The sequence below is a fragment of the Poeciliopsis prolifica genome, unplaced genomic scaffold, assembly GCF_027474105.1.
Source record: "Poeciliopsis prolifica strain line A6 unplaced genomic scaffold, Auburn_PproV2 SCAFFOLD003, whole genome shotgun sequence".
Taxonomy (NCBI): Eukaryota; Metazoa; Chordata; class Actinopteri; order Cyprinodontiformes; family Poeciliidae; genus Poeciliopsis; species Poeciliopsis prolifica.
Window position 1 is genome coordinate 8,752,078 of NW_026562378.1, and position 21,439 is coordinate 8,773,516.

The window sequence follows — 21,439 nt, forward strand, 5'->3', positions numbered from 1 at the left end:
GAGCTGATCAGGCCACATTAACCCTTTAAAACACCCGACTGATACATCCGTCCCCAGCTAGCAAAAGGCCACCTCGTCTCTATTTAAAATTCTCTGGCATTTCTGAGAGTTAATGTACTGTGACGAGGCTCGCAGAGCCATCTGACGAGAAACAAGCCCACAGCATAACAAAGCATCCGCCGTACTTGTCAGTGAGCATGCGGTGCAAAGCTTCATGTTTATTGTTTTCTAAATCAGTTATTTCTTGGCATGAGAACAATTCTCACGAGAATTGAAAAAAAAAAAAAAACTCACTTCAGACCAAAGATGTAATGCGAGTTTCAAGTTAAATCTTCTGGAAATTGTCAATATAAGAAAACATTATGCCAAACATAAGCAGAAAAAAAAAGAATGAGAAAATCCTTTTTTGTAATAAAAAAAATTGGAGTGCATCACCTGTGTGTATTTAAAACCTTTGTATCAGAAGTAGGAAACAGGGAGGGCAGCATGACTTAACTAATACTGTACCATAAAGTTCTTCAAATCTTTTATAGCCCAGATTTAAAGGTGTCTTCTACCATAACTGTAAACTGTCAGGGTAGTTTATTTGCACAGCAGCTCATTATTCCCACCAGGCAGAGCTAGTTTCCACAAAGTTATGAATGATTCTATTTTTTTTATGAACTCCTATTAAATCGCGTATCGACACACGTGCAAAAAGAAAGAGTTGCTCCAAAAACATATCTGCGTAATTTCCTCAAAACAGGTTCACCGAAATGCAACGTATGTGTCTCTGTCATGTTGACGTTTTTTATTGGGTTTGTTTGCAGATCAGAGGAAGAACCTCAGCAGATGATTTGTTGGAGATTATGATTTTTGTCTTGCTGTCGTCTAATTGTGCAGGATGGTTGGGATATTTTTGGCTTCTTCTTCTAAAGGCGGCTTCCTTCCTTGATTTGTGTAGAAAGGAGACTTATAATTGAATAAAACAAGACCCCCCCCAACCCTCCTCCACACACACACACACACCACACACACACACACACACACACTCCCTCATCCCTCCCTTTCTCCTCCATGCAACACACACACATACGTTTTAAAGGTTGGTGTATAAAACTTAATAAGACGCATTTGGTTCCAAAAGCCCCCGGCCTCCTCAGTGGAAAGTGAGGCAGATTGTTTTTCAGACTCTTAATGTCGAAGTTTATAACAGCCGGATTAAAAAACGTTACCATGGGGATTTAACCACAACATCCCAATTACCTCGGTGCAACGAGGCTCTTGGGGCTTGCAAATAAACCAGTATAATGCCATTAAGGTATGAGCGCCACAAGAAAATGTCCTGAAGGAAGGAGGCAGGAAAGCCACAGAGAAAGTGAAATAATCACAGTGCTCCCATCGCAGTTAGTGATCATTTAACTTTGTCTTTTCCAGCAGCAAAAATGCATCCAGGAGGCACATTTTTTGTCCTCCAACATGCGATTAGCAAATCACCTCACGAGTTCAAATCCACCAAAAGCAACTGATAGAGCTTTAATAAGTCACACACATATTTTTCACATCAACTTCAAAGTCCACGTATTAACCGAATCAGGCACCCAAAAAACTGCACGTCCGCTCCTGCCCCCCCCCTTCGCCCCACCTTTCCTTTAAAGGGGGTGGAATAAAAACGCGGATGGATGGAATAATTGCTTGACTTCAAAGCGCAGGTTATTGGGCTGCATTTACTGTTGCAATGCAGTGGGGTGTTTTCTCTTCGCATAAAGGGAGGGGGAGGTTTGTTTCATTCCTCTTATGATGGAAATCTCACTCTCTGAAGGCCAGCAATGATCCTATAAGGACAAAACAATAACGGCCATCTCGAAACGTGTCTTTGCATGTCCAGTCAGTTCTTTAAGTTGCTGGTTAAACTCCTGATGCAGCTGCTCGTCTGCTTTCAAATCTCATCATTAGAGACACACCTTCCAATCAATCAATCAGCATGCGTCCAATCAGAAGTGCAATTATTTGTCTTTTTGTTAATCGTTTTACCTTCTTCAAACTCAGATGACTACCAACAGTGTAACAGTTTACTTTTTAAACAATTTGGGAAAGCACAGAAGATGATGTCATGGCTTTTTAAGTTTCTGATCTGGACACATCGCAACATCAAAAAAAAAAAAAAAAGAAGAAGAAGAAGAGGCGACTAATGTATCAAGGGAAAAAATATGGGGACTTTTCCTACTCTGGTTCATCCTTGGTCACAATTTCCAGGTGCTTGAAAGTGCCATGTTTATCTGCTCTAACAACTTTATGGCAGTATAAACAGCATGGAAGCTGCTGAGACTCTGTAATTATCCACAGAGAAACCAGTCCTGTACCAACATGGGCTGAAATGCCTCTGAGAGAGGAAGAAGTCATTATTCCAAAACAACATCAAAAGACGGATTACTGTTTGCATAAGTGGCCAGGGACAAAAAAAAAAAAAGAACCCTTGTTTTTGGAGACGCGTCCCTAAATAAAGTGAAAGTTAAGACAGCAATATTGACAGCAGACTTAAATTTAAGTATGGATCATTTTTGTTCCATGCTGTTCACAAATATGTTGAAAAATGTTTGTAATTTTTGTGTGTGTGTGTGTATATACTATGTGCGTTTTCAGATCTTTTTAGTTACGTTGAAAATACGACAACATACACATTATGTATCCCAAAAAATTACATGCACATGATTTGATAAACCATGTTTTAATTGCTGTAATTAAAAACCACAATCTTCCACTATTTCTTCAATTATCTTCAAATATTTAAGTATTTACCAGATGTGAGAATCCCAATTTATGCAGATGACACGGTGACATTTCCACATTGAAAAAAAAAAGGGATTTTCACACAATAACAGAATTCGGCTCTTGAAATGTTTTATATTATTAAATACCAACGTGCCTAAATCCCACATTTTGGATTGGTGTATTAGTAATTCATGTAACTTCTCATATCACCTCTAAATTTAATTATTGCAACATTTTACAAGAGAACGAATCTGCTGATGCCTTTCTGAGAAATACATCAATTTTACAAATTTATGTTTTTATATGCATTTTTGCAGGGACTTGGCTCCAACCTCTTTTTAGAGAGATTTTAAGCAAAGTCATGCTGACTCAGCCACCACCTCTAGAGGAGATGTGCTGCATGGACACAACATACTGCGAAACGAAGGAAGTTTTGGATCAGTTTTTATCCTCAACTTGAAGAGTCATGCTCTGTCTTCAGGCCTCCACAGGTTGACCATCTGAAGCAACGTGCAATTTGTCAAACTCCACTGAATTCTTTTTTTTTCTTCTTGTTTATCATTTTCTTATTCCATCATATGCATTTTTTAGGTATTTAGTTTGATTTTTGTCAGTGGAATTAATATTTTCTTCCTCTTAAAGTCGGGATTTCAGATGAAAATTATTCTGGCTAAATCTGTAACATTTACAGGTTTAACCTCGTTATTTATGGTGTAGCACATCTATAAAGAGACAACGGAAACAAAACTGCAACCGTGACACAGCAAAAACAAACTTTTTTTTTTTAACTATAGCAAATATAAAAAGTTTCAGAGGAACAGAAAGTGCTATCAAACCCTAAAAAAGAGGAACACTTATTGTCCACATTGCACCACATAATGCCTCGTGGATGTGAAAAGTGCACTTTAATAACAGATCCAATCTTGTACAAAAATTCTCCAAAGTTCTACATTCAATTGACAAATCCATGTCAATATGTAACGCCATAAAGCTTCATATTAGCTCAGAGAGATGAATCCCAAAGAACGAGGCTTAAAGTGAAAATGGAAAAAAAAATCTGGCAGTAGGCATAAATGAGCAGGACAGAATAACAAACACTTGAGCACACAACAACAAAACTCTTGCAGGCAATTATAAATACCCCAAAACTTATTTACATTAAAATCCACCAGAATTGAGACACGTGGGCCTTTTATATGTAGTTGGAATTTGCAAAAGAAAGTCAAAATGTGTCAGTCTTTTCTTTTTACACCGTTTAGGAAGCTGACTTATCTGAAAAAGACTTTATTCATACTCTAGGGCAGATGATCCATGATTTGCAACATGAATAAGGGAGCCAGAGTCAGGTTAACAAACAGAAATCCAAACTGTTTCGTTATAGTCGGAGAAGCAGGGACCTCTAGTGGCAGTAGCATGAAACTGGAACTCATTTCCACAAGAGTGTTGAAATTCTAGTGTTGGAGGAAAAGAAGAAAGACTGGAATGTGCAAATGATCACACTTGTAGATGCCAAATAGTAAATCTATTATGGACAGTAAAGAAGAGTGCTGGATTCAACAGAAGTCCTTCCTACAGTAAGAAAATAAGGCGGTGATGCCGGTAGAGCCAGCACAGACTTTGACTAGACTCCAAAGTCTGAGTGGCGGCTGCAGGAGAGGGCAGCGGATTCAGAAGTCACTGAGGATGCTGATGTCCTCAAACTCTTTGCGGTAACGTTTGGCCGCCAGGAGGAGCTGGAAGGACCACTTCAGGCTCATGGCGCTCCACACGGCCGACAGGTAGAGACTCCGAGGGTCAGCGAAAGCTGGAGCAAGGAGACATGTGTTACACAGAGCCGCGCAAAACCACAGAGGCGCATCTATACACGCACTGATACAACACGGATTACATGGAAGCCGAGTGCTAAAATAAACAACTGACTGAATAAATAAAGTTACTTCGATATCTTGGTCTCAAACAACAGAATGAGTGTCTCCAAATCTTGATTCCTTCTTGCTGCAAGTCTCACAAGACTAATGCTAAAGGATCAATAATACACCAACCCTTTGTTTTTGTGAAACATTTGAACACTTGTTGGGTTTGTTGAATTGTGTAAGATCATGCAAATTTAAATTAAACACTCTGTGATTTGTTATAATATTGAAACAAAAGTTAGCAAATCTCATGGTCTGACATCAAATCAGACCAAACTAGAATTCTTAGAGATATTTTTTTTCTAACACAAATTAAGAATATTATGCCTTACGACAATAAGGTGATGATATCTGATAATTCACATGCGACTTAATTGGGAACACACCTGCGAATATATTCTAGGTAATATCTTAAACATGTTACCACTTTGTTTTACATCATCAGAAAACAAAAATAAGCCAAGATATCAGGAAGAAAATGTACCATGTACCTCCATAAATCTGCTTAGGTCTTAGGTACCATTTCAAGATGCCTGCAGGTGCCTCATTCCTCTGTTACAACATTAATATACAAGAATGCACAGCATGAAGATGTGCAGTCATCAGAAAGTTGAGGAAGGAGATGGACTCTGTGTCCCAGAGATTTGCATGTTTTACGGTAAAAGGTTTGAATCAACCATTTCAAAAAGTCCCTCAGAAAACAAGATTACTCCAAAGTTAATTCACAGAGTCCTGAAACAAAAAGATTTTTGTGCACGCAACTAGATGGTTTCATCTGGATTTACCCTGTTCCCTTGGTCACACCCACATCTGTTGCCCTGTTTAGTTCAACTTGTCTACTTAATTTTGTATTTTTTTAATCCTCCTGCACAGCTTACACTCCTTCCTGCTGATGGCGATGGAGAGGAAGGTGATGAAGGCCACCACGGCGAGCACAGAGAAGAAAATCGCCACGCAAAGGAAGAACTTGAGCCCCTTTAGCCACGTCCGCCAGTAGTCCTGCAGGTACATGACATGAGTGATCAGGGTCCACAGGGCCAAAACACCTAAAGGGGAGAAGCAGAAGGACTGATGAAAAAATCCATTTGTTTGCAGTTCCATCACAAACTGACCCCAATGTTTCTAGCAGATCTTGTGGCTATTGGTTTCACATTACAATACTCCAAAACTCCAATCTAGAAATAATGTCTCATGTTATTGTTGCGTTGTACAAAAGCTACACTGTAAGAGTTTTACTTATTGCAATTCTACAAGCAGAGAAATGCCACATAAAAATAATTGTGCTAATTAACAGGACATTTAGCATTATGATTATTTAAGCTCTCTTTTGAAACTGTTACACACCAAAAAGAAATAAGAGGCTTTTAATCGACTAAGTACAAATCAAAGTACAGCTAAACTCTGAATACTTAGTTTAGTTTAGGTCACCCAATGACCTTCACCTGATAACACCAACCTCATACACAGACTGAGACTCTACAGCCTAAACATCACCATCTTTTATTCAACAGCTGGAAGTATTCAATGTCATTGTTGTATTTTGTGCCTCCAAAAAAATAAAAAATAATTCGCACATCATAAATTTGACTACTGTTTCTATTAAAACTCACGTCATCAGCAAATATTGATTGCAATGTCCAATGACGGCAGTGATGCTAACATGAAAAGACTGTGACATCTGATTTTGGCAAATCATTACAAAGTTGTTCAGCTAAGTTTGGTTAGTCATTACCTTCTGAAGTAGACAATAAACTTTTTCATGAGTCAACAAGTTTCACTTAGTCTGCACTACAGCAGCAGGAACTGCTCTGACCTCCTTGTAAAGATGGACATGCTTAAATAACGTACACCTCACTGTTGCTTTTAATAGCAATTTCCCACAATTTGATCATAAAAATGCATCATTTTACTTCTCGTCCTTTCCTAACTTGTTACAGGATATGCCCAGACGAAATGTGTGCAAAGGCAATAGATGTGATCTCTACTCGTCCTAAGACTACCAGCGTTCTTTATGTCCATATCTATGGTAATAAATCCATATACATGTTAGATTGATAAATGACCAGCACTGAAATAGCCAAGGGATTAAAAAAAAAAAGAAAAAAAAAATAAATTCAAGAAATAAAACCGATAAATGCAGGAAAATAAAAAAGACGTACCTTAAACTCAAAAAATGTGACCGTGATTGAATAGAATTAAGTTCATGAAATTAAAGACAGGAGATTATGTCCAACTCTTGCTGCACCATTTTATTACTTTTACCCATCATGTCATGTTGTTTGTGCCTAAATCTTGTGTTTAGTTTTAATACACTTTTGTCTCCAGAACCACCCAACTCCTGAACACTCAATCTGGAGATATGGTTTAACAGACACTACAGTGAACTTTGAACTCATGATTAGAAAATGAGGAATACACCCTGACCGCCTCATGAACACTTCTCCCCTAACATAAAGTTTAATCCTTTTAAAGAGCAAACATTTTTATTTTAACGTAAAGCAAAAAAAAAAAAAATGCATCAGCCTTCATGGGTTTAATTGTTTGGTTTTTTTACCTTCATGACATTTGAACTGTGACCTCTATGCACGCAGGGACACTCAGTAAGAAGCAGCCAGGATGCATTAAAAACAACAACAAAACAAACCACCTCTCTCTTGTTGCCAGAGTGTAAATTTGGAAAGCGTTACGTCACCTGACAGACCCCCCGTGGCCCCGGTCCACGGCTGTTTGTACACGATGTTCCACACCAGGAAGGCAGAGACCCCCAGGATCACGCCGAGCGAGGAGTAGGCGACACTGACGTGGGTCTTGTTGATCGGCATCGTGGGACTCGACCGGAGGCGGCTGCTCGGCGCGGACTCAGGCAGCAGAGCCGCGCGTCCCTCCGAGGACAGAGCTGATGACTGCAAAACAGCTGCATCCCGTCAGCCTGCGCGCGCACACACACGCACACACACACACACACACACACACACACACACACACACACACACACACACACACACACACACTCCTCCCACGTTTAGTCACACGCAGAGCCGTCAGCGCAAAATAACTGGCTGATCTGCTGACCGATAGTTATGACTCCACAGAAACGCCGATTCTAAAGCATGACGCATCATTTTCAGCGGGGGGTAAAAAAAAAAAAAAAAAAAAAAAAAAACATTCTGGACACCCAGCAGCAAAGTAACCTGCGAGTGTTTACCGCATTACTGAGCACAGCGCCAACTACCGGACAAATAAAGCAACAATCCACCGCCTTGTGGAAAGTAGTCGAGATCAGGACTGTCCTTCCATTGACAGTCCTGACCTGTCAATGAAAGGAGAGGACTGTTGTGATGTTGTCCTCGCATATTAGGAATTGGTTGTGTTTAAAATAAGTTAGGGAGTGAAATCACAAACTCCTTATAAAAGCTTTCGCTTGTTTACAGTGTTTCTGACACCTGCTTCACATCCGTTTCATATTTAATCGGTACAGGTGTTGGAAAACTAATACCTCTCTCTCTCTCTCTCTGTCTCTTTCTCTCTCTCTCTCTCTCTATATATATATATATATATATATATATATATATATTTATACAGTACACTGTATGCAGACTGTTGCATGTAAAATTCACGAGCAGTAAATATTGTGCTAGTTATCCGTATTGGACCCAAGAAAGCAAGGCAGTTGCAATCCTTTGAAATTGTGATGCTTTTTATGGATCAGATAGACTCAAAAAATTGTCACAGCGGCTACGTGGGGGGGGGGGGCGGGGGGCAATTAAATGTTTTGTCAGGGGGCTTAAGATTCCTGGCAGTGCCCCTGCCAGCAAGTGAAAAGTCAAAGAATGAACTTGTGTTTTATTTTAAGTCAGAACCTCCAGCAAACTGAATGGAAAGGCTGAGGACGCCATAAAAAAGGTGTTTATTAAATCTGAGATTTAAAAGTTTAACCTTAGCACTGGGTTCTTACTCTGAACTCTTGACCAAACATTTCAAGACTTGAATTAGAGCGCTTCGTAATCCATCTCCCTCGTTTTAAAGTACAGCTGCAAAGGTTTACCATTAGATTCAGAGGAAAAGTACAACACTAAGAAGGTACAATGAATTAGTCAACAAGTTAACTGATGGATACATTTATCATGTTTCAGAAGTAATTTTTCTAAGCTCTATACCAGAAAAATATCTACACCGTACCTCGTCGACTGCAAAGGAAACTTGACTGATAAGAAATAATACAAGATTTAAAAGCAACTTTAATTCTGAACAATCCAACTTCCCAAAATTATTGAGAAAATTAATCATTCAACAAATGTTAATTTTCTTCTGAATTTGAGCAAATTTTGAAAGTTAAAAAAGAAGAAAAACACAGTGGTCAGTCTGAAAAGGCAACCATTTTTAATCTGTTAAAGGCAAAGTATCCAATACCTGAAACAACACTGGCTTTAGAGTTACAGCTCATAAAATTAATGTGCAACATGGTAACAAAGCACCTGCAGAGAATTGTGTACAATATTTTTATTTCTCACCACAACTTTTCAAATTTATATACTAGAACAGGGAACTCCAAAAAAATCCAGGGAACCAATATTCATCTCCAACGCCATCCTCAGAACCTGAACTGCTAAAAAAACATTTGACAAAAATCTAGAAAATTGAGCTACTCTTCCTACATTGGCTTTACTGAATAGAAACATCTTCTTTATGATTTGGCCAAACCACAGCTTACTGTTAATATCGCTTTAGATTCAAAGCTTTTAATCACATGTGATGAAATAACATTTCCAGTGCCATTCGGGCTGGATTATTTGATATGCTTGAAGCTGTTGTGAAAAACTATCCAACAAAAGCCCTGAGATGCTGCAAACATAAGATTCTCATGTCAAACTTAAATCAGGTTAGGCAGATAATAATAGAAGAAAAATTCTTCCAGCTTCTTTTTCATCAGTTTGATGAAAGCCTCATCGCGGTAGATCCGCTGGACCAGCATGTCTTCCCTGGCGTACAGCACCAGATCACACCATGGCGTGCCTGTCACCAGCATCTCTCCTTGCATGTGCCAGTAATGGCGGTGGGCTCTCTTTACCAGCAGCGCTCCGTTCTTACAGGTCAGAAATGAACACTCTATGAAGCTTTTGACATCGAGGAACTGGATGTGCACCAGCCCAAAGCTGCGCGTCTCTTTGGGGTCGTACACCAACCCATCAGGCATCGCTCCCAACCACGGAGCATTTGGGTGGACGACCAAACCGCAAGGCGACCAGTTGACGCACAAATTCCGGCAGTATTCCCGAAGAGCCTCTGGCTTCATTTCCATGTCGATCTGTGCAGTCTTGCACTTTCGCTTTCCTTTCTGAATCTTGAACAGGAGGTGTTCTGCGTGGCTCCGTCCTGGCTTCAGGTTGCAGATGTCTCTAAATCGGCCAGTGAGACGCATCTTCAGTTGCTGATCTGCGGCCTCCTTATTTCCCCGGGTGCTTTCCTCCAGGTTGTGTGCTTCCTCCCAGGTAACATTCATGGCATTTACGAATGTCTGCTCTTGAGCACTGAGCGTAGGAACGACAGTGTCTGGGTCCAGCGTGTTACGGGACAGGGGAAGCAACGGTTGAGAGGGGGCATCATAATGAGGCTTGAAATCCTGACTGGATGGCAGTGGGCATTGGTAGGAAATGGGGGAGCCTTTAGGGACTTCACCGAAAGCACACTCTGTCCATTCCCCATCGAGTTTTAGGTCCAACGTGGTTATCAGCGGCTTCTGGTCGTCAGGGAAATCATTAAACGCCTCAGAAAGCCTGTCTAAAAAGGACTGTTGGTCAGCTCGGGAAAGCGTAAAAGACTTGTGGAGCATCATCCTGAAAAAAGATGTTACATGCAAAATTATTGAAATACTGAAGGTAAAAATGATTTAAAAAAAATAGAAGCATAAAGCAGGAAATAAAATCTTACCTTGGCATTTGTAGCATTGTCTTCTGTTGGGAGAACTTTGACTCCTTTCAATACAAAGAAAGAAAAAAAAAATTATAAAATAAAATAAACATTATTTTATTGCCATCAAAATGTAAATGATTTGAACTACTGTTTAACAAGACACTGCACTGGAACTCAGTTGTTAATTTTGCCATTAATTAAAGTATTTATTACAACCCCCCCCCCCCAAAAAAACAAAAAACAAACATCAAATAATTTTTAATCATCCGGGTTGGCTGTAAACATTAAGCAACAAATGAGTGTGTAACCAAGCACGTAGACAAGGTCTTCAGGTCTACTTGCTCCTTTACCAATTTGCGTTTTGAACATACTTGTTTGAACAGGATTCCATGAACTCTGTCAAAAGTGACTGCATTCTGTAGTAAGGTATTTGAAAAATGACACACACACACACACACACACGCGCGCACACACGCACACACACACACACTTTAGAATAAAGCGTGTCTTTGTGTGTAAATGCAATTTAGTGATTGTTAATTTGTTGAGCTGTTAAATGTACTTTTGAAAATACCCGAGTCTTCGAAGCGTGATCGGTGGCACTAATGTCTGTGCATTTCACAAGCAGATACCTATGACTAAAATGACTAAAAAATGACTAAAAAATGACTTCCCCATCTGTGCTGCTGTTTTGTTATACAGCAGCAGCAGCAGCAGCAGCAGCAGCAGCAGACAGGCAAAGGCAGCATTGTTGTTTTATTCTTTGCCAGGTCAGGACTTACTTTATAAGTTTCTCCATCTTTGAGCTCAGACTTGTGGTAGAAAAGCGATATTTGCTAAATAATTTTCACAAAAAAGTAATGACACATATTTAACCATGTTTGGCTATGCATGCTCGCCTATCCGGTCCAATGTAATGTACTAACCAAAAGCTTTAGATTTAGGGGAGAATTTAGTCACACTTACATTTTTACTTGTAGTTTCAGGATGTATTTGCTGGTTGGCATTCGTTCTGTCTTCATTTACTTGCAATGATGCATGTGCAGCTTCATCTGCCCCCGGGGACGTCGAGCCTTCCTGTTTGCATAAATTGTCGTAAGCCGAGATCCTGGCAGAAAAGTCCTGGTGCTCCACAGCCAATTCTCTGGGCATCTCTGTGATGCAGGTTTTTTCCACTTCGTCTTCTGGATCATCTTTTACGGTGACTTGAAAGGCCTCTTCCACTTCTGCTGGCCCTTGTTGCTGCTCTGTCTCCCAGCTAATTTCATATTCAGTCGTCTCTTCTTTAGGTCTTTTATTCAGTGGCTCTGCTGTTTCAAGGCCAGTCGTTGTGTTTGGCTCCGAAAGTTGCTTTCCGGTAATTTGGGGTGTTTCTTTCAACAAATTGACATCTATCATTTGGAAAGAGCAAAGAAACAGACATATTAGTTGACATCTTGTCCCTTACTTAAAGAATCAAATACCATGACCTTTACATTAGCCAACATAAACAAATAACCCATTTTGTGAATTCCTAAAAAGATTTCGTCGTAACTATTGTTTTCAGGTTTAAATGTTTGCAGGCACACAAACACACACAAATCAGCAAACCTTTCAGTGCAAAATGGAAATGTTAGAATAACTGATGGATAGATAGAGGACAAAGAGTATGATGGCTGAATGGATGCATAAGGGGACAACATTTACACACCACGATGTGGAATTAAGCTTGAAAATACAAATATTCCCCTAAATTTATCCAAACCAGACAATTGCTTCGTTCAAATCTGGACAGGAACTCTGAACCAACTTTCCTGCTTCCCATCCCCGCTAACTATTAAAAGTCATGCCAATCAGCTTCTATGGTCGATTTAAGGCTGGTGTTAAGCTGAAGCCACACAGAGGAAGGTTAGTGGACATTGCGAACACTTTAAAGCACGAACCTATCCTCGTTAACTTTATTTCAGGGGTCAGCACCATGTGCAGCATGTTCCTTAGCCTTTTGTTTTCTTCGTAGCAGGCCTCCATCATACTCTCCACCTCGCCAAACACCTCCACGGCCAGCGCGGTGAAGTGTTCAGTCAAAAACGTCTTAAAACCCTGAAGCCTCACGTTGTCCATTTTAAACGATATCAATTTCCAAACACGAGCACGGCTGCCGCCTAGTAAGACCGCTACTTATTAACCGGAAATGGAAAGATGTCGGACGCTCTGTCGGACTAGCGTTGACTCGGATTCACTACCGCCCTCTGCAGGACAAACGGCACTGTGCACTCAGAAGGAACACAATGATGAACTTGATACAAATGCGATTTTCTTATATCAGGGATGATATGAGCATCATGACAATAATTAATTCTTCATATTATTTTTGCAGTATTTGTCCTATGAGTGAAAAGTGAACACACTGTTTAGGTTGTAAATATTGCACACATTTTTCACATATTTCACCAAAATGTCATTGTACACAAGAATACTTTAATACATCAGATTATGTAATAAATTCTTCATAAGAGGTAACGATGTTCTTTTTGTGCCAAAAATATGTAGTTCCCATTTTTTCATTGTCAAGCAGTATTTTTCCATCTTCAGTAGTTACACACGGCCAGGATTCAGCACTTAAACATAGATTGAATTTATTTAAAGAATATGACGGACCTCTGAAATCATTTAGAGCCAGTAACGCCTCACGCTGGCGCCCAGCAGAGGGCGCTAGCACTTGGCCGGAGACAGAGAAGAAAGTGGGGAGGGAGGCTGCAAGTGACAGCAGAAGTGGACCGCTGAAGAGTCGGTAAACGGGATCAAACCACGACCTCCCTGAATAGCTCGGTTGAGGGGAGAAAGTGTAGCGACGTTCGGTTTCATCAGATTGTCGCACTTTTCCGCGTGTTTTTTTTTGCCGACTATCTAGTTATCTATTGCCAGTAAAAGTAATGTTTGCGATGTCAACCTGAGGCAACACTGTTGCTTCGAGTCTTAGCACAGGTAACGTTAGTTAGCGGTTGGCATCGAGCGAGCCGAAGCTAAATAAGCGTTTACGGACCCATCGAGGTACCCGCTTCTGTAGCTTGTGTGGAGCTCATCCATAACACGTCGAGTGGTCGCAGTCTCTGCAGAGATGGGTGACATAAACCCATCGACATCCCATGCATTTCAGCCGGAGGTGAGTGATTTATATAACGGTATCCCAGCGAGTAGTTTTTCTGTCACGGCTAGCAGTGTTCAAGTTGATTTAGGTTTGTCACCACACGGCACAAGCCGATGTTAGCATGCTACGCTCGTGTTGTCATAGTGCTTAAAGTTGCGCACGCTGAACATGAAGGGATGTTTATATGTCTGTACGCGAAGTTGTTGTTCCATTTGCTTTAACACGTCGTTTCTGCTCGTTCAAGCGGGGCTTTGAGACGCGGTAATGCTCGCCAACCCGGAGTTTCATCGAAAAGAACACATTCCATCATCATAGCCGGGGATGCTAATACCAAGGCTGGCTAACTTGAACTGTCAAACAACCTAGCTTTGTCGTCAGCTAACAGTCTGCTAACATGCATGTTTTTTTATAACTTAAACGGACACTGTCAATAGGATCAAGCGAGTTTGACGCGTCGTCGTGCGTTTTCGGCAGCTTGTCTGAGTTGTCGCTAGCCTCTTAGCAACGGCTGTTTACCGCTAGCCACAGCAGCTAGCCGTAGCTGTTAGTTTGTAGTTGGGGTTTTGTCGGTGGGGGGTTGGTCACCAGATAACGTCCCGACAATGAATTGAGGATGATTGGTTTCACGTTTCGTCGAAGATTTTGACGAGATTGTTAAGTGCAGTCTTTGTTCGTGGCGCAGTGCCAACTCTTGTTTGGTTTACACAGTGTGTGGATGGTGCACAGACGGTCACTTCTCGTTAATGTCATCATCGCCATGTTGAGGCTGTTGATGTGCAGGTTTCAACAATGCGGTGTGTGTGTGTGTGTGTGTGTGTGTGTGTGTGTGTGTGTGTGTGTGTGTGTGTGTGTGTGTGTGTGTGTTTCTTAGGGTTTCAGCCCGCCGTACAAGAGGAGGAGGACAGTGGAGGATTTTAACAAGTTTTGCACGTTTGTGTTGGCTTATGCCGGTTACATCCCATACCCACAAGAGGTAGGTGGTCAGAACACTTGATCTAAGCAGAACTTAACAGTTTGTGTACTTTTTTGTTTTTTGTATTTATGGTTTTTTTTTTATCTAATTTATTTTTACACGTAAACAGACAAAAAAAAGTATTACACTAAATAACAGGAATGTATTTTTAAGTATCCTGTCAAAACGATTTAATCTCAAAGTGCATTTACAAAACTATTGATTTACTCATATATTCATGCAAACTGTATTCAATTCCACTTGAGCAAAAAAACAAAAAAATTGATCTGTTTGAACACAAAGATGAAAATGGGTGGTAGTTTGCATTGGTCAGGATTTTTCCAGCTGACACCAATTCACGATTTTCTTTGATGTTGGGGCTCTCAAGGTTGATTTAGACTTTAGTTTTTATTTTCGTAAGGCATAAAATATGCTCTCGATTCCTCGATAGGTGTAATAGGTTTTAATCCAACAGAAAATCAATGAATCACAAGATACAGATCAAAACGCATGTTCCAAAACGTTGGCTTTTTTCGACTGATATTTGAAAAGTGCGTCAAAGTACATAATTTTGGGATGTACTATACATTAGGAATGCTAGTGGTTTTTAGTTTCTAAGCAGTCGCTTTTTGTTTTTAACTTGCCAACCAAAAATGCACTTTGATTCTGATCTCTGGGCAATAGTTTGCTACAACTCTAAAATGGAATCATTTAAAATTTAGTCCTTATACTCCTTTATTTACCCATGACCCTCGTCTTCCATTATTTTGTTTTCTAGCATGTTCAGCTGCAGGATTTGTTGAGTGTTGTAGTTTTTGCTGAGGAATTTGGATGTGGTTACACTGTTACAAAACAACAAGGCCCATGATTAATGGCAATGCTGTCAGAAGGTTATTTATCTCTGATTCTTCAGTCTTTCAAGTAAACCTGCAAAACAACTATTGTAGCTGGTTTAAACATTTTTGAAATCAAACATTTCAGGTCTTAAGAAATCAAACATTTCAGGTCTTAAGAAATCAAACATTTCTTAAGACCTGAAATGTTTGGTCTTGTGACATGTGTATGTCTTTTTTAGAATGCAGGGATTTTGTTAGTTGTCTGAAACATGTTGTTGATAACTAAGTGAGATGTTGTGCAAAAGGGGTAGGAAGTTGGAAAAAAATAAGCAAGTGGGCAAATATTTATGTACTTCTTTATTACGTCAGCCCAATGAGGTAGCTTGTGGTCAGCTACTCATTGTTTTGTAATTAATGTAGATCTTACATTTGAATGATAGAAGTCTTCAAAAAATACTTTCAAATGTGTTACTAAAACTTGCAGAAATCCCAGTTTTGGTTTTATTTGTTCAGAAAAGTTTCAATTTCAACGTTAAGATTTTTGACCTGCTTCAATTTTCTGTTCTTGAATTATGTTTAATGTAAAACAGAATAAGAGTGCCGATTTCCTCTCACCCAACATAATTTTGGATTTCGGTACGTAAGATTGAAACACAATGGCGTCATGTCAAACAGGTTCCTTTGGGCCTGTATTTTATCTTGGTCCAAGCGTGTAGCGATGCCTTTGCACTTCCTGCCCAAAGTGTGTTTTTTGACATGTAGACCGCTACTGATTTAATACCTGGCTACGCTGCTTCCTGTCATTTTTTGTTTTGCTTGCTTTTTTTAAAACGATCGCCACAACTAGCAGTACTGTTCTCACATTTACACCAAGCCGTTCATTCTTAACATAATTTGTTCTAGTGAATTGATTATTGTCTTAAAATGCAACACATATTTGTAACACACTGTGTTGTAACCTCTCTTTTTACAAGTCTTTTTCTTTTCTGCTAAAGGTCTCCCTCCCTCAGCATGTTGTAGTAAATTGTTCACTTTAAAACAGCTTCTTGCACATCTGTGTTGAATTGGCTTCATTTTTAAACAGCTTCACTTTCTGATTCAGTAACAACGTCAGTGCAGAACAGTTGCATTCACGAACCAGGACAAAAAGAAACCTAGCATTTCTGGGGCTTCCAGCCGTTCTGTGGAGCTAACAATACTCCGGTTCTGGTCAATGGCCGATTTGTTGCACCATTTTTAGTTTTGACAGAACATCACTGGTTTCCTTTTCCAGGACTCTCCACTTCGCAGTAGCTCCAGTCCTCCCAACAGCACAGGCAGCACTGCCGACAGCGATGGCTGGGCCCCCGGACCCGCAGCCTCCTGCCCCCAGCGGCCGCCCAAGGTGCCCCAAGACAGAAGCAGGAAGCGTCCACAGCCGACGCCTTTGCTGTCCTCTCATAGCAAGCGAGATGTACGCTTCAACGGGCAACGCATAATTTAACTTTTTTGTTCAGTCAGTTTGCTATATGAACTTTGCTTTCTCTGCAGCGCACAATCTCCACCCTGCATCCAGACGATCACAGAAAAGCTGAGAAGCTGAAGAAGAAGAAGAGGCGAAAGGAGAGGGAGTGTCACTCTGGTGAGGAATTGAGGGCCCAGCCGACCCACGGAGCAGATCCCGAGTTCCAGCCCCCTCTGTCCTTTGGCAGCCGACTAATCAAAGAAGAGCCCGAAGATGAGTTCAGCATTCCCCTCATCCCCACGTGCCTGCCCAGCCCTTCACCCTGCAAGGAGGAGCCAAAGGAGGAACATCGACAGTGGGACGGTCGAGACCTGGCAGAGGGAGTTGTAAAGGTACAGAAGGTGGAGGGCTTTTCAGGAAACCGAACCGTGTTCCGCCAGGGGAAGCAAGTGGTCTTTCGAGACGAAGACGGCTCAGGAGAGGACGAGGACATAATGGTGGACTCCGGTAAGGTCCCATTGCGCTACAAAATGTCAATATCGCTATTTGATTGTTTAACCAAAGGAAACTCACCGACCCTGTTGTGTCTTTCAGACGACGACTCGTGGGACTTGGTCACGTGCTTCTGCATGAAGCCCTTCGCCGGCCGAGCAATGATCGAATGTAACAAGTGCAACACCTGGATCCACCTGTCCTGCGCTAAAATCCGCAAGAGTCACGTGCCAGAGACATACATATGCCAAAGCTGCCGAGACACATACGGACCCCCAGACGCCCGGCGCTCCCACCGCTCGCGCATCGGCTCACGTAAACATTTGCTCGACTGACTCTCGGTCAGACCATGAACTCTAAACCCCTCTGCCCCTCGGTTTACCCAGCTGGACCTGACCTCCTCACGGCCAACCAGGAACCCACATTTTCTAAACAAAACACTTTGGTGGAACTCTTCCCCCAGGCCTTATCCCATCTGTAGACGGTTTGATTGCTGTTTTTAGAGTTATCGGGCTCCGTTTCTGCTTCCTCCAGACTTTGTGCGTAAGGCAATCACTGAATGGATACCTGTCTGCAGAGGGCATCACAAAAGCATCAAACTATCAATGTTGAGACTTGGTACACTGGAAACGTTTGAACTGCCATATGTATAGAATATCTTCACAACTGCCACCCACCTTGGTGCATTCTGGGATTTGTAGGAGAAACAGTTTGCACTTTTTCCTCACTGTTTTTTATTTTTATTTTTTAACCTATCAGAAGGTAGACACAGAAACATGTACTGTTCAGATTAAACTGGATCTGTTTTCTGTAGGATGGCTTCACTGTTACACCATGTACCATTTTTTTTTAAACAAGAAAAACCTCGTCATTTGCTTGAGATGGTGCTATAATATTAAGCTGAGGTATAATCCTGTAGAACAAAGATGTAGGTTCAACTACTAAGGTCTGCATCTGCTTTATCTGTTTTGATACTCTTTGCTTTTCCTCGTTAAAGACGATCTCGGAGCGTCGATCCAACCCCAGCGCGGCTTCTTGTCTTCCAGTCACTGAGTCTAGACGTTTGTTGACTGTACAGGTTCATCGCATTAAACTGGAAAATGAGCAAAATTCGATTTGGAAAAAAATGACATTTAAATTTATTAGAAACACAATAGATTTGAAGCATATCATAGCTTGCAGCTAATATAAATTCATCAGTCTGCTCAGTGGAAGTAGACTGTCCTCTTAACTCTGCACATTTTTTATAGCAGATTTCTTCCTTCAACTGAACTTTAGATCATCTTTGACCGTAGCGGTTTTTAATCAGCCATCTTCTTGGTACCATATGCTCTTTATGAAAAGAGTTAACAACTTTCTGCTTCAGCGCTGGCAAGTTGTTGATTGCTCTTATGTAATACTCAGATTTTATGAGAAAATGAATTTGAGACGATTGGTTAATCACTAAATTGACAGCAAAACTATGACTAAAACGTATCACTCTGCGATGAAAATATAAAAGGGACTTTTCAGCTCTTTTTCTTTATTGAGATGCATCTGCATATTCAGCAACGTCAAGCTTTGTTTTCTAATGTTTATAAACAGTTTGTTTTTTTAAAAATCACTTTTACAATGAACTGTATTTGAACGAGTCAAAAAGCCAGATGACAGAAGAATCGCGGCGTTCTCTACGGATGTTCTTCAGTTGGTTCTGGTCAGTGTAGCTTCGGCGCATTCTGTAGCAGGACTCGGTTTGGTTCGCGTCTTTCCTTCGTTCGCGCCGTCAAAAGTTTCACAACGGGGCGGAGGGCAACATTCCTTTAAGAGAACCGCGAGGCCGTCCTGTTCCGGAGTCAACGGATGAGAAAACGGGAGTTCTCTAACCTTCTGGAGACTCCGGGTGGAAATGTGCATGTCGGAGTCGGGTTGAACGAGCGTGTTTGCCACACACGTGCTGCTATGTGTTCCCATTAGAGCTCTGTATTTTTCTTCTTTTGTGCTCGATTGTTTTTAAATGGATATTTGCGAAGAAAAGTCGGATTGTGTTGCCTTTTAAACATTTTAATCAGAGCAGATGTCGGCCTCCTACAGTATTCATTTGAATAAAAGTTTAATGGGATTTTCTTTTTTTGGGGGGGTTTTTTGGTTCTGAAACTTGGTCCAGTTCGGATGAAAGTCCTAAGCTTTGTTATTTATGTGCCATCTGCTGTTTGGGCCTGTACGCGTAGACTACATATTGTTTCCAATTATATAAAAAGCCATATTGTAGACAGATTTTTAGACGAAGGAATTTTAGGATCCAAATCCAGGATTGAGGGGAAGTTTAACAATGCAGCATCAGCAGCTTCACCGGGGAACGACTGGCAACCGCAAAACGATTGTTTGCCAACAGGTGGAGTTTGAACCGGATACGTTTACCTGTGCACCCGTCTTCTGGTGTCGCAGAGCGGGCGGTTGCACAGCTTGAGATGTCTTCACGACGTTCTCAAACCAGAATCATTGTCGGTCCGCGGGGCGTTTGTTTTCAAGAGAAACTGAAGGCGTCTTCAGGCTCAGATTCCAAATTGTAGTGTCTTGTCTCCAAGACATGAATCTGCTCATTGTGATCCCGCTGGCTTATCCTGATCCCGGGTTGTCCCATCCCCTTACTGAGAAAGCGTTGTCTGTACTGTGGTGCAAACTGTTTCTGTGAAACTATTGTAAATAAAGAGGTACCATTTTACCCAGGGGGATCTTCTGTTGTGTCATGTTGCACTGGGTGTTCTGGAAAACTATGGAAATAATGTATTTTCCATGTCTGGATAAACGTTTCCTGCCCTGTCGTCTGAAACCTGTTTACGTCCCGCTGTCCATTTGTCCCTTCAACTGTTTGTCCAACGTCAGTCTGTCCCTCTGTTAATCTTTTTCCTGACAGTTGTTGATCAATTTTGTCAATCCATTTGTCATTTTATTGATTCATTATCCATCCTGCATTTGTTCATCAATGTAATCAGTATTTGTCCACCACTCCATTTAATATATCCATCTATTCATTTAGTTCATCATTTATTCATCTGTAATTCACTTATCCTTGACTCATACACCCGTTCATTCGTCGATGCATTCACCTTTCCTCCACGCCTCATTCATCCAACCGTCATCCATCCATTCTGAAGTCTTAGCAGGTTTCATAGCTAAACTTTTGATACCTACAGAAATATCTGCCATAAATTTCTTTTGAACTTTTCTACTTGAACTTTCAAAACTGGTCTAAAGACGGTTTTGAAAAGTTTTAAATGTGGACAGTGATTGTTGACTCGGCTGTGCCTTTGAACACCTAATCAAATGAGACGTCAAGTTTTTATTCCATGTTTATTAACTTTACAGGACAGAACACGCATCTTCCTTTCAAACATACTGAACATTTATACCGGTCCGTTTGGCTCGCAGGCTGGAATGTAAAATCGGCAAAGGACTCTCCGCTCGCCTTTTATGATGGCATAAATGAACAAATGACCAGACGAAACCTTTTACTTCACACCTAAACAACAAAAAGGGACAAACACATAACGATAACGGTGCAAAACAGCCTGCAGATTGATCTGAACGTGGGTTTTTAACTTGTTTGATGCATTTCAGTAAAAGTACAGCTACAATTAAGGTCTTCAGCACCATTTGGACAAAATGCCTGATATACCGTGCATTTTGTGCAAAATCTAACCTTTTTATATATACTATACAATAAAACTCAGCTTATATTCCATTTTAATGGTTTTAATAAAGTTTAGGGTTCCCCATAGTTCATTACACAGATACCCTCTTCCAAAAACAAACAAACAAACAAACAAAAAAAAAACTAAGAAGTAACAACCTCTTTGTTATTGCACAATCCATCTACCAACAGATGCACCAATCAGATAGGGAGTAAAATCTAATTTAATGGACTTAAACGGGGAGCTTTATTGTGCTGCGGAAATTAAAAACTTCGGGATTTAAGTGTTACAATGTTTGCCTATTCATCAGCGGTTCAGTGTATCGTGTACCAATCTGCTGAGA

General features: G+C 40.8%; 3 protein-coding genes across 3 annotated transcripts; 1 reads left to right on the plus strand and 2 right to left on the minus strand.

Annotated features, from left to right (window-relative positions):
* Positions 1-2,688: 2,688 nt before the first annotated feature.
* On the minus strand, positions 2,689-7,708 carry LOC129358551 (heme transporter hrg1-A-like). The gene is made up of 3 exons (XM_055027683.1): positions 7,357-7,708; positions 5,543-5,710; positions 2,689-4,555 (listed from the first exon to the last, which is right to left on the minus strand). The coding sequence occupies exons 1-3, from the start codon at positions 7,484-7,486 to the stop codon at positions 4,419-4,421; spliced, it is 435 nt and encodes a 144-aa protein (XP_054883658.1). The 5' UTR covers positions 7,487-7,708; the 3' UTR covers positions 2,689-4,418.
* A 1,319-nt stretch (positions 7,709-9,027) lies between these two features.
* Positions 9,028-12,733, minus strand: LOC129352272 (uncharacterized). Its single transcript, XM_055021185.1, has 4 exons — positions 12,497-12,733; positions 11,541-11,965; positions 10,593-10,636; positions 9,028-10,498 (listed from the first exon to the last, which is right to left on the minus strand). Exons 1-4 carry the CDS (start codon positions 12,672-12,674, stop codon positions 9,535-9,537), a joined length of 1,611 nt encoding a protein of 536 aa, XP_054877160.1. The 5' UTR covers positions 12,675-12,733; the 3' UTR covers positions 9,028-9,534.
* Positions 12,734-13,283: 550 nt separating this feature from the next.
* Positions 13,284-20,126, plus strand: phf13 (PHD finger protein 13). The gene is made up of 5 exons (XM_055026980.1): positions 13,284-13,716; positions 14,573-14,674; positions 16,763-16,942; positions 17,020-17,440; positions 17,528-20,126. Exons 1-5 carry the CDS (start codon positions 13,672-13,674, stop codon positions 17,758-17,760), a joined length of 981 nt encoding a protein of 326 aa, XP_054882955.1. The 5' UTR covers positions 13,284-13,671; the 3' UTR covers positions 17,761-20,126.
* Positions 20,127-21,439: the final 1,313 nt, after the last annotated feature.